Raw genomic sequence first — 13,330 nt, forward strand, 5'->3', positions numbered from 1 at the left:
AAGAAGAACTGTGGTACTTCTTTCACTACATCTATAGACTCTTTTATTCATACCTGGGTGAGTTGAATGTGTATTGATTTAGCAGCTCTTTGCCTGGAAAAGGGAGGGATAATGGCATTCTTAATAGACAAGAAGCACCACAGTGACTGCTGCAACAGGTTCAGATATCCCAGTGTTTGATAGATTGCTGCAGGCTTTCAGCTATTTCACAATGTCTGCTTTCTATTTTCACAGATTTTTAGGTGTCAAACATGATTGCTAAGCACCTAAAATAAATACAGTTCCATCCTTAGGGATATTTTTGTCTTTGGTCAAATGTTTTCCCCCATCTCATCACTAGGTTCATTTGAACTAAGGCTGTAATAAATAATGACAACAGGCAAAGTATTCCTCTGGCTCTGCAGCAAATCAAACTATTTCACAATAATACCAAAATCCTTTGATTTACTTCTTCCTTCCTAGAAGTGCTATATCCTCAAACCCAAAAAAGTCATTTCTGTGTGTGTTCCCAGGCCGTCCGTTGTTCCCCTACTACAACCTTCAATTTTCTTTCTCAAAAGCTGCGTTAAAGAGCAAAAGAAAGCAGACCATTCCCTCTCACTGCCTTCCCACATTCGCCACACCACCACCTAATTTTCTGTTCCAGCACTCTCACCCTCCATCCCGGCAGGGACAGATGTTTACCAAGCAAATAGAAAGCTGGACTAAGCTGTAATATCTGTGCAGACATTAATATGCAGGAGTTCAAAAGCATACAAGGAAACATTTCTACCTTTGTTGAACACTCCATGCAATGAGCTAACACGAACAGAGTGGTAGGTAACATTCAGGTCCTTACGTACTGCTAACATACCAACAAATTTCACAGCCCATTCCTGAACCCCCAGCTCAGCTTAGCTGAACTCAGACCTTGTTGTGTTGCCTTTTGCACAAACACAACAAAGTCTTCCGCTACAGACAGCTGCCACCATCACTACCATCAGCAGACTTTGACTTGCCATGGATAAGCCTGCTCACATTTAGATACTCCTCATAATAAGCAGAAACCAAACATCCTAGAAAATTAATTATATCATTCTTTGCTGTGGAAAACGTGGCAGCAGATAACAGCTCTGGCCACTGTTTGGTACATCAGAAAAACAGCACCTTCCACTGGCCTCTTCCCATTTGGCACTTCCGTAACAGCTGACAGGGCCAAAGCCCAGGTATTTCCTGTCTCCAACATGCTACAGTCATTGCTCTCAATAACTAATACAGGCTACGTCAAGTGTCATACCAGAGCACCAAAAGCAAAGGTCTGCATAATGAGAAGATAATAAAGAGTGGTCAAGGACTTCAAAGACGGATCACAAGGAACTGAGCAGCTCTTCCACAATTCACATTCCATTACTCCCTGCCCCTTTGGAAATTATTTCATTTGTGACGATAAATAACTAAAAAATTATCAGCAGCCAAAAATCTGTGTTCAAGATACATACGGAATATGTTTCGCTGAATAGCCTGTGCTGGCTGCAAGCACACTCACATGAATGTACAGTTGCTAGATGGTAACCAAATGCAGTGGGCCCAAGTTATTTTTAGGTCTACTGTGAAGCCCCAGTGTCACTTCATTCCAACTGCTGCTGTCCAAAGACACAAAAGTACATCACGCAGGCGTGGACACTGTACCACCAGTCCTAGTTTGCTGATCTCATCCTGCACTAGGATTTTATGGGATGAGAACTTTGCCAAGGTGATAAAGCCCCTGGCAGGGACATGGCAATGCAGACAAGAGCAATGTTTTTGACAGCTGGCTCACATGGGAAACTTGTGGCTGCCACACTGAGGAGTGGCTGCATTCTCTGCAGCCCTGCTGTGGGTCTCAGAGCCACGCACCTCAGCTGCTGTGTCCTTGAACTGCCACAGCACAGCACCGGTTACTGTGAGACCTTGAAGAAAGAGAGAGTAAACAAAGTGGCAGAGGGAAAAGGAGGCCAGGACTTTGAGTAAACATCCCATGCTGGAAAGTTCTGAACACAATGAAAGTGGTGGCAAAAGCATCCTCCAGGTCCCTGAATCTTGTTACACAGAAATATTGCTAAAAGGAAAAAAAATCCCAACCCTGCTGGTATACAAGGACTATCAAACTTCAGTGCTGGAAGAATCAGTGAAAAGAAAAGCCCTTATCCTGTTTACGCATGGTCCTGCAGATCTGATCTAAGTACAAGATGTACTGCAAAGCGCAGGACTGAAGAGTAGCCCAGCATGGCTCTCCCACTCAGCCTGCCAGGTCACAGCCCCAGGACCAAGCGCCTGCGTTAACCACAGCTGTTCAATGACAGTTCATGTGAGCTCTCACTCCTTTAGAAGGATACCACAGGAAGCAAGCACAGCAGAAGACCTCACAAACACAATGCTGAGACTTGCAAGCTGCCACCTTCCCCCTAGATTTGCAAGACTGAAACATAAACAACACAGCTGCTGTTTCACTTCCAACACTAATAATGGCAATCCTCTTTTTCAAAAGGGCCAACCTATTACACAACAACAGGGCCACTTGGATCTTCCCCTTACCCCCTTGGTCACCCACAAGGCTCAGCTCTGCATCTCATTCTTACTCACAAGCCACTCCCAGAACAAGCAGATTCCACTGAACTCCAGCAAAGACAAGACCACCCTTTTATTTTCCAGCTGAGGTGGGAAGATATCTTTTTGTGCTCGTGCAGAAACAAAACCATAACGAGCATCAGATTGCTGTACTTGTACAAGGATAACTCCCTTTGAAACCAAGAGGGTAGGTCTCTCAAGCTTCCTTCCTTCTTCTGTTTCGGCTCTGAACCATTACCCCAAAATTCTGTGCTTCAGTTCCCACATCACTGAGGGAAAGCACAGGGAAACACTGTTTATCTGCAACTAAAGAGAGAAACACAAACAAAACATGTAATTTATCTGTAAAGACATCCTCTGCTTGCTCTGGTGTGGTTTAAATGTACAAGAAAGATAACCTCTGGAAATGTAAAGATCTCCCATGACATTAAAAAAAAACACTTCTCTCTGTACATAGCAAGGCATTCCCAAATACAGAAAAAATACAAATAATAAAACACATTAAAATATAGAATAAAAGACTGCAATCACTGCTTCCATGCAGCTGAACTACAAGTAGAGATGAGAAAGCCTGTAACTGTGCATCAGTGCTGTAAATAACGTTCTGATGATCAAAAAGCTGTCTGACAAAACTTTAACGAGCCATTAAAATTTGACAAGGCATTAAAATCTTTTTACACATCTCAGGAAAAGCTTTCTACTCATTAAGTAGAAAGCTTAGCTACTTAAACAGCTGAATCCTTTTTCCAATAGCATCATGCTATGTCACAAAACACATCGTGTCAAAAGGGTTATCTGTAGGTCAGCGGAGGTCTGGCCTAAACACACTAACATATCACCAATTAAACAACACCAGATTCGAACACCCTGCTCTATGAAATCCAGGTGGTGATCTGCAGGTGCTCCCTGTCTGTTCTGTCACCTTTTGCTTCATAGCTCAGAGAGAATGAAGCAGCTGCCAGAGTTGCTCATCTCAACCTGGGCTTTGTACCTTCAGCGTACAGTGGGCATGGGCTGGGAGCTGCAGCGCTCCCCTGCTCTGCCTCCTGCACAGGGCATCAAGCAGGGATGTTTTGGCTAACTTCTCAGGTTGCCTGGCCAAGGGAACCATTTGGCTGTGATGTGGGTCTGGACAGCTTCCCTAGGTCCTGTCCACGTCCAGTCCCATTTTCTATTATTCATAGGAAAACACAGCTGACAGCCTGAACAGTGTTTCACAAAAGTAACTAACTGTTGCTAAATTTGCTCCCAAATAGCACTCTGGATTTGAATACCTTAAAGGTCAAACATAAACCTACTCAAGAGAGATGGAATCACAATTGCCCTGCAGCCAAACCTTCACACTGCAACTGAACAGCCAGAGCCCCATTTCACACACTCCTTTCCCACTTCCTCGTCAGGGGCTTTAAGCTTGCAAGGGACCTGTAAGAAATCATCACATGCATGAGAATGACAGGCAGATGAACTATCCCTATGTGAGTTTGAGCAGCCAAACCATCTGCTCAGTCCAACACCCGCTTAGCGCAATGAAAGCGAGCCCAGCAGCTGCTGTGCATCAAGCCAAGGGAGGGGAGCAGACAAGAAGCTCGCAGAATGCAACCAGTCGCCTGACAGCATGGCCCTGCAGCCATCTGGAGCGCCACGTTCACCTTTTGTGCAAATTTCTCTTACAGAAAGGGGTCATGCCTCGCTTGGCGGTGAAGTGTTTGACAGCTTAAGGAGGTGGATGCCATTTAGACTTCCAAGTACAACAAAACACAAGGCCAAACTTCTCTATGCATAACAGGATTTTTCTAGGAAAAAAAAACAAAAAACAGAAAACAAAAAAACAGATATTCCAGAGGGGAATGGTCAAAAACAGACCTGAGAATCCTAAGCTGATGTCTCGGCTGTCCAAGCTTCCTTGGCAATGGCACACACCACAGCCCTTTCTCAGGCAGCACGGTGCTGCTCACAGCCCCCGTTTCCCGTGAGCAGGTGCTCCTCACCCGCAGGCCAGCGAGTGCCAAAGGCAGTAAGCAGCACGCTGCTTTCCCGATGCATTTAGATTACTGTTAAAATACCAGCCTGGTTTTATTACCCCGTAATCTGCATCTGCAGCTCCCCATCAGCTACAAGGCAATGCCTTTTCTAACAGGTGTCACTAAGCTGCAAGTCTTTTCCCTCATTTCCTCCTAAATCTTCCGTTTGTCTCCTTGCCTTTATTACTTATCTTTGTAGCTGAACTGTCACCTCTGATATAGATTCCTTTTAGGTTCCCATGATAGATCACTGCTCAACTTTATGCCTCTGTTACCCCTTCTCAAAAAGGCTGCTGCACACACCTGGCTTTCTGCAGTGTCTTTTCCACTTTCGTGAAAGAGAAAGGGAAAAGTAAGCAGTTAGCTGATTTATCTAAGATCAACAAGCCAGAAACTAAGGGCCAGAGAAAGGCTTTGTGTTCATGTCACAAAGCAAATAAGCTGCAGCAAACGCGTGCTAAAACATTTCCGATGGCCATTACTGCCTGATTTACAAAGAGATGCCTACATTAATTTTACTGCAAGTAGCATAAAGACAGCATGTTTCACATTCAAAACAAATAACCAGAAACAACCCTCCAGCTCCCTTCTGAGTAAACAAACATATTTTGAGAAGCCCACGTTTAGAATTTCTGTTCTAGCAGTAAAACTAGCAGAACTGATTTCAGGAAAGCCTAGCTTTTCCTAACCCTGTTTTCCCAGCCTTCCTGCTTCAGAAACTGTGACAATAGTGTAACTTCAGCTTGCACTAAAAATAATCAGATTCAGAATTTTCCATCACTGTCTGGAACACAAAGAACCAACTCTATTTTCTTTGGAGGTCACTGAAACAAGAACTTTTTCTAAGCATCTATAGAATTGTTTTATACATATTTTAAAGGTTTCCTTCCCAGAGCGAAAGGAAAGTTTATAGGACAGCTGTAAAATATTTCAATAGCCATCAAAGAGTTCAGAAAGCTCGCCTCTTTCCTCAGAAGTAGCTTAGAAGTTTTGTCTTTAAAGAGACTGTTCATGCCTGTGACGGTACAATATCAAAGGACAGATGAGGAAAACTGTAAATGCAATTAATTTCTGCATACAAAGGAAAGGAAGTAGCTAGCATATAGCCTACGGTCTGTTAATTAAAAATGAAATAACAGATTAGATCCTAACTGCTCCAAGCTTCTAAGCTGATCAGCTTTGTTGTTTTGTTTTAGAGAGACAAACCTTTCTTTCTCATAGCAAAAGGAAGCAAGGCAGCACCAGAGCAGCCCTCGCACTCCCCCTGCTCCCATTTTATTGATAGTATCGTTGTGTCCCCTTCCTGTTTTCATCTCCACGACCTCTATCACCACTATCGACCCCACTGTGTGCCTTTAACTTGGCCCTTCTCATTCATCCAATGCACTCCTCAAAGATCCTTGTAATTTTACTACAAATCTCAGGCAGCCTCCCACCTCACACCTTGTCCTCTCACTCCCCTTTCTTTTCAAGAGATCACCCAGCATCATGACTAGGGGAAAAATTCCACTCATACAAAACATCTCACAGAGCTGACTGTCTTTCAAGCCTTTCAGTTTCTCTGCAAATTTAGAACACCTTTCTGGCATTGCAGAAATGCCTGCCCATAAGCTCAGTGGAGCTACACAGCTCCATTACACCTCCCACCACTTCCCACCTTGCAGCAGCTGTGGGGACCCCTTTGTTTAAGGCTCGGGGATATAAAGACAGATGAGCAGCTGCTGTACCATCAGCCCTGCCTTCCAAGAGTGGGGAAATCTTTTTCCCCCAACATGGAAGAGTAACAAACAAGAATGATTCTGTGAACTACAAAAGGAGTAGATAGAAGTTCACGAGGAAAGCTGAGAAATTGGGATTTTTTTGGCTTTAATTCCTCCTGCCATTCAGAGGAAAGAAAGAAAAACAGGTAACCAAAATGCTGATTTCTGCTGCCAAATTCTACTTCATTCAAAGCCCACCATAATCACACAACACAAAATCCTCACAAAAAGAAATGCCAGATCTCGCAGTTCAGCCAAGAACTTGGCAATCTGAGGACACACAACTCCCCATTTCCCTATTTCAACAACCCAACAAAAATGACGGTTATGAAATTCACGTTGTATTTATGCCAGAAAATAAGATCTGTTCACTACTTGGGAACGCAGGACAAGAAAACTACAAGACAACACGCAGATGGATTGGTAAATCACAAGATGATATCAACAGCACGGTTTTTATAAGAAGTGCAATTACTGCAGACCACACCTCTGCAGTGCACCCTGCAAAGCAAAAAAAAACCAAACCAAACAAAGAGCACAAGCCACCAAAAGCACCAGGCACGGAGCCTGGTGGAAAAAAAAAGGGTTGTTCCTGCATCTAAATCTGTCTTCGGAATTTATCATTTCCTCCCAGGCATGCGTAGCACTGAAGTCACCCAAATCTTAATTTTAATGAAGACCTTTTCACACAATCTCTATTAAATATTTACTTTGTCAAAACAAATGCATCTTTGAAATGAGCACAGCTCAGCAACCTTTCTGCAAACCTTCCTGAGGCTCAAGGTTGTCACGGCGCAACTCACCAGTTATTAAATAGAGCTTAAAAGCTTGTGACTATATCAAGCACTTGACTTAAGCAAGGTAATAGGCTCAGTAACACTGTCCTGATTCACATTATGCTCTGAACACAGCATACCTTACCACCCAGTGCTCATAACACAGCAACTCAATTCGAGTTAGGATTAATTTATGAAGTGAGCACAGGTGCATTTGTCAGAGTTGCTCCCACAGGTAGCATATAAAAATGCACAGATAAATTCTGGAAGCGTTTTATCTGCAAGCTGCTAGCACCATTGCCAAGAACTTCCCAAAGCACTCACTCACTGTACGTGGAAACGTGCTTTAGAAACAAGTCAATCCAAAATGTCAGTCCCGCACCAAAGGGAATGTTTGTGGCTTACGTCTACATAAAGCAACGGGTTCAGATTGCCGAAGAGGAGAGATGAGATCTAGAAATGACCTGGCAAGCTTCTCTAAAGCAAACTGATGCCACGGCTCCCACACTTCACACTCATGTTCCGTGTAACTTTAACAAGCAGGATCCAGAAGGTTTTAAACAAGTACCTAATGCCAGCACTAACACTCTTACCTTAAATACAACACCTGGCGTGCTCCTTAAGCTCTCATTAGAAGGTGAGAAGGTTCTGAGGCTACTTAATAATAAACAAGCCCACAAAGTCATTTTCATTTACCCTATCATGTCATACCGCTGAGTAAGATTGACATCAGCTGGCATAATTACACGTAACAGAAGTCTAAAAAGAAAGCCACCCACATTAAAGAACAACTCACGCTCACTAATTCCTAAAATAAGGCTCGTGCTTTGTTTACACCATGTACGTGACCACACACAGCTGGCTGACCTGTTCCCTCGGCTGCATGCATCTTTTGCCTGGCAATGCAAGAGGGAGATGTGCATTTCTACACACATATTTCAGATTTGGGATCTTACACTGCACGTTTCCAAAGCAGAACTTTCCACAGGGAATTCTGCCACTCCCATATTCCAGCCCAATAGGGCCATTCATGGCTTGCAGTGTCCTTTCTCACAGCACATTTTTTCACCTCACAAAAGCCTTCAGCCTGGGTGCTACAAGGAGCTGGAAATTATTCTTCTGCTGAAGACGACCGCGCTGTAAGACAAAATTTGGAAAAAGTCTTCTGTCCAAATCTCAATAAAAGAGAATCAACCAACTTACATTACGATGTGCTATAATCAAAACATCTCAGAATATAGTTCAGTTTGGGAAAGTTATTTTTGAGTGATATAAATATTTGGATAAGTTTAAAGTTAGTAAAAGGTTCCAGTAAATTAAATATCAGGATTACATTTCATTTGATGTAATTTACGTAACAGCCATTACGGGCCACATAATTATTGGCATAGCTTCTCACTATTAGAAGGAACAATGGCAAAGGTCGTTTCCATTTTGGAAAGCATATTTTTTAAATCTTTATGTATAAAGCAGCCTACCCACCCTATAGCAATTGCAGTACGTGCGCTTCTTATGCACACAAAGATGTGCAAGGTCACACTGTTTTACAGCACTGAGATGAAAGGGCTGGAAGAGAAAAACCAGGGCTCTTCTACCTCCGCCAGCACAGTACAGTTACCACAATCAATCTCATGAAAAAACCTGGTGACATGCAGATAAAGCACAGCCCGCGTGACACCTGTGGTAAACTGCAGCGTTTATAAGTAACTTATTGATTTAGCAGATTGTTTTAATCTCCAAACTGTACGGCAAAGCATGCTCTGGCCATGTTTTCCTCTGTGAAATCTGAAATGAGGCTCTTCTGCCTGTGCAGATGGATACGTGACTGAGACACATAGGGTGAAAATCAAAATCAGGTTAGCTTGTACTGCTCGAAGGCATGAGGGAATCACTTCCATCATGTTCAGAAACAGCTTCTTTTTTAATCATAAAAAAGCGTGGCACTTGCTTAATAGAACAAAGCTATTTAAAACAAAAAAAATATATTTCCAGCACAATTAGAAGAGGCCAGGCTATGCTACGCATCCCCAAGTGGATGTGATTCAGCATAAATCTGACCATTTCCAATTTAAATCATCCTGACCTGGTAGAAAAACTTCCTTTCCTAGTTCATCAGTAAGACAGATAGATAACACAATTTAGTGCTTCTTTTTAAGACTTAAACACTGAGATATCAGCAATGGGTGTCAAGTGTAAATAAATACTGCACACACAACTCTGTTACTTCAACTTCCTTGTTTCTGTACTTAATGCAGCTATCAACCTGCTGCAGAAACACAACTTGCTGGCTCAGGCCCTTCATTGCTGGCTCTGCAACAGCCACAATGCCAAAAGACACTTCTGCACCTTTCTGCTGTGGAATTATTTTCTTGTTTTCCTCTAGTACGGGTTTCCATCCAGTGACAGCAATAGAATAAGTGTGCACATGATATCTGCATTTTCTGTCAGCAATGACAAAGATACGGCAAAGGTAACAATAAAACCATCCCCAAGCCAACCAGAGCCCCTCAGACCAATGTGAAGCAAAGCAAAAGAGGCACTTGCTGTTCCCCTGAGTGCCGTGTGCCTCAAGGAGAGTACAGACCACAGCGAGCCTCAGCCTACACATGTAATAGAGGCTGGTGAGGAGATACACAGAAGCTGTGTCACTCGGGATACTTTTGGTTCCTCTGTATATTCCTCTCAGGCAGAATAGTTAGTTTTTAGTGTCACATTTTTGATTCTGTTTTGTAAACACTAAGATTTTATGAGCCTCTTCACATCAGTAATTAATAACCTGCTGGTACAAATTACCCAAGCAAGGTTACTTGCAGCTCTGTTTTCTCACTACAGGTACCAAATGGACGATTCTATTGTTTACTCTTCACTGAGCAATACCTTCAAAATAAATAAATTCTAAAACCAGAAGAAAAGTCCCTGTAAAATGGCAAAGAATAGAGACATCTGGGGTGGGCAAAGTTCAGCTCCAGCTAATATGGCTCCTACAAACGAGGATAAGTATTTCTGTTGATAACGCTCAAGGGAGTTTTCCATCATCCCTTCTAATCAACTTCCAGAATAGGTTTAATAGAGAACATCAGACAGGATCCCGTTCTGTTCTATCGCGTGGAACAAAAGGTTCGGGCAGACACACATCCTTCCCAACACTTCTGATCCATCGCTCTGCCTCCATTTTGGAAGACAGACAAAGGGCCTAAATGTGAATGTAACATCTGAATAAATTGATGGAAAGCAAAACCGAAGTCAGAGCGCGAGGCGCCGATCAACCCAGGAAGTGCAGCGCTCAGCTGCAGCCAGCGGAACAAAGGAAACAATGACAGACTCTACTTTCTTGAGGCAGTTACAGAAAGCCGGGCAGAAAGCTCCGAGAGCAGTCCCCGCGTCACACGCGTTCCCTGCGAGGCTCTGCCTCGGGCTCCGGGCGCCGAAGGCGGCCGCTCACACCAAAGCCGGCGGCGACGCCGTGCGTTGCGCCCACGGCCGCGCTCCCACGGCGGGACGGGATCCGCGCGCCGAGCTCCCCAGCGTCCCCGGTTCCCCGCACGCCACGAAGCGCAGCGGGCGCGGGCTGGGGCGCAGCTTCCCCTCAGCGCCGTGGCCTAAGCTCAGCGCACGGCCCGCGAGGAGCCCCAGCTCGCCGTGCGACAGAAGCGGCTCCCACAGGGGGTCACGCAGCCCCGCTCGGCCCCGCCCGCCCCCGGCGCTGCCCCGGCCCCGCGCCCTCGGGCCCCGCGCCCCTCCCCGCTCCCTCGGGGCTTTCCCCGCGCCGCTGACTCACGAGCCCCGGCGCCCGGTACCTGTAGGCCAGGGACATGCACTCGAAGAGCTTCGTGAGAGACGCGTCGATGCTCAGCCGCCCCCCGGCGCCGCCGCCCCCTCGGGCCGCCCCGAACTGGTAGGTCTGGCAGGTCTGCTCGTTGACCGTGTCGAAGTCGTAGCCCTTCTTGGGAGGGTGCTCGCTGTGAGGCGACGACACCATGAAGTGGCCCGAGTGGATGATCTGGGGGCCCGGCGGCTGCCCACGCCGCGGCCCGCACCGCCGCCCCCCTCCCGGCGAAGCGCCGCCGTCGTCAGTGTCCGACGAGTCCTCATCGGGCTCCGTGCGGGGGGACAGCGGCCCCGCCGCGCCCAGGAGCTGCGCCGGCCGCATGAACACGTCGGCGGCCATGGCCCCGCTGCTGCCGCCGCCAGCCCCCGGCCCGCTCTGCGCCGCCACCGCCCCGCTCCGCCCCGGACCGGCCCTCACCGCCCCGCCCCGCCGGCAGGAGCCGGAGCCGCAGTCCCGCCCTCGCGGCCCGCCTCTCCTCGTTCCCGCCTCAGCGCCACGGCACTCAGCGGCCGCGCCCGACAGCGCCGTCCCGCAGCTGCGGGGCGCTTCCCGCCAAGCGCCCCCGATCGGAGGTTCCCTCAGGAGAAGGTCGTTCCGCCGCCCCAGAGCGCAGCCCTGCTGCCGTTCACAACGTGAGGGCAGGGCCACCTCGCGTCCTCCCACACATCCACAGCTGCTCTGTCCTTTCCCCTTGCACCTCCACAGGCACAAAATATCGTGGCCAAGGAAGGCGAGGACACCGCATCCCTGGTGCCACACTGCTGCTCTGCCCCCAGTTTAATTCCCAGTGTGGTGCTTCCAGGGTACATGACGAGGTCACGAGGTAGCACGTGGGGAGGCCTTGAGCAGCGGTGCAGAACCACCTCTGGCTGCAAGGCTGCAGTCGTGCTGACCAGAACCAGGAATTACGTGCAGGTCTTTGCTAATATTCTTCCTCAGAATAGCAGCCCTAAGCTCAGCTAAGTCCAACAGTTCCCCCACACAAAGGAAGACGAAGGCATCATTGCCATGGGAGGGCTCCAGCCATAAGAAGTCTTTAAAATCAAATGTTCAGCTCTCTGTTGCATCACATATGGCAGTTCTTAAGAAAAGGCTGCAATCATAACGTCGCTCTGGAGATGGACATTCTGCTTTACTTCATTAAGATGAGCACTCAGGGCACCTCCAGGCCCAAGGCTGCTGTCTCTCCTCCCCTCCACAGTGGGGAACTCCAGGAGGCACAGGGAACACCACGGGCCCAGCAGTGTCCCTCAACAATGTCTTTTCTGACTTTTTTTTTTTAAGCAATCTGTGGTGCAAGGCAAAATGACGAAGGCCACCATCTTCTGCTGATATTTCTTCCAAAAAAGCAGGCTTTCAGCACAGGAGTAGAGACATTTGCTTATAGTTGAGTTATAATACACACTGAGCAGAGACACATTCGTGATGCTTAAAAATACACCTGCAGCATACACACCACAGCTCTCAGTGGTAAGAGATTATCTTCCTAAATGTCACAGCCTGGGAGATAAGCCTTCCCATTTTGATGAGGGAGAGATCAGGGAGACTTACTCACAGCCCCAAGACCCTGGGGTGGCTGCAGGATTGGGAGCCCAGTCACTGCTCCCGCTCTGCTGCTGCCCATCCTGCTTCAGGCAAACCACAGCCAACCTGCAGCTCTTCCCTGCTTTTCAGGCTGTGCTGTTGCTCACCCCTTTACCAGCACAAGCCTTATCTGTTGAGAGATTTTCACTCCTGAGACCTGTCTTGAGTGAGGCTGCAATCCTCACTCTTTTCCTTTGCTGTTTTAATGCCCCGCTCCAAAAAAATGGAAAGAAAAAAAAAAAAAAGCAACACTACAATTAAGTAGTTGTTTTTCACACAAGATTGAAGTGATTCAATGAAAGGATCCCACAAACACCCAGTAAATGCAAGGGAGGCACCAAAACGGACCAGCCAGGAGCAGCAGATCACCCCCCTTCCTCCCCCCCCCCCCCCCCAGCTGTCTGGGCAGCTGCAGGCTACTTTGGAACACAGTACATAGAATGCTGAGAATAAGCAGGACACTTCCCATCCACCCTGAATGTAAAGAATCCTTTCAAAACTCCCAGGAATTTTTATCCTTGCCAGCATCAGACTCTAGCATGCCTTCCAACTGAAGCGCGTTTTCACACTGTGCCCTCTGCTCCAATTTAAGCTTCCACAAGACGTTAGCTGAGTACTAAGCCAACAGCAGGCATCGTAAACCTTACATTACCAAGTTTTTCTGCAGGCTGCCGTAACTTCATTGCCCATATTCAGTTGCTGTTGTTACATTATCCACACCCAGTGTCCTGCTAACACACCGGGGCAACCTTTGGTCAAACCAAACGAATCGTT

The 13,330-nt window shown here is 46.8% G+C and overlaps 1 protein-coding gene across 1 annotated transcript in view; it reads right to left on the reverse strand.

Moving 5' to 3' along the window:
* The window catches only part of LOC125701575 (MLX interacting protein), a 45,073-nt gene extending 33,727 nt beyond the window's left edge, over window positions 1-11,346 (reverse strand). Inside the window, exon 1 of the mRNA XM_048963796.1 lies at window positions 10,941-11,346. Within this exon, the coding sequence (XP_048819753.1) occupies window positions 10,941-11,311 (371 nt within the window). The 5' untranslated portion in view covers window positions 11,312-11,346. The remainder of the gene's footprint in view (window positions 1-10,940) is intronic.
* Window positions 11,347-13,330: the final 1,984 nt, after the last annotated feature.

Source organism: Lagopus muta, chromosome 17, assembly GCF_023343835.1.
Source record: "Lagopus muta isolate bLagMut1 chromosome 17, bLagMut1 primary, whole genome shotgun sequence".
Taxonomy (NCBI): Eukaryota; Metazoa; Chordata; class Aves; order Galliformes; family Phasianidae; genus Lagopus; species Lagopus muta.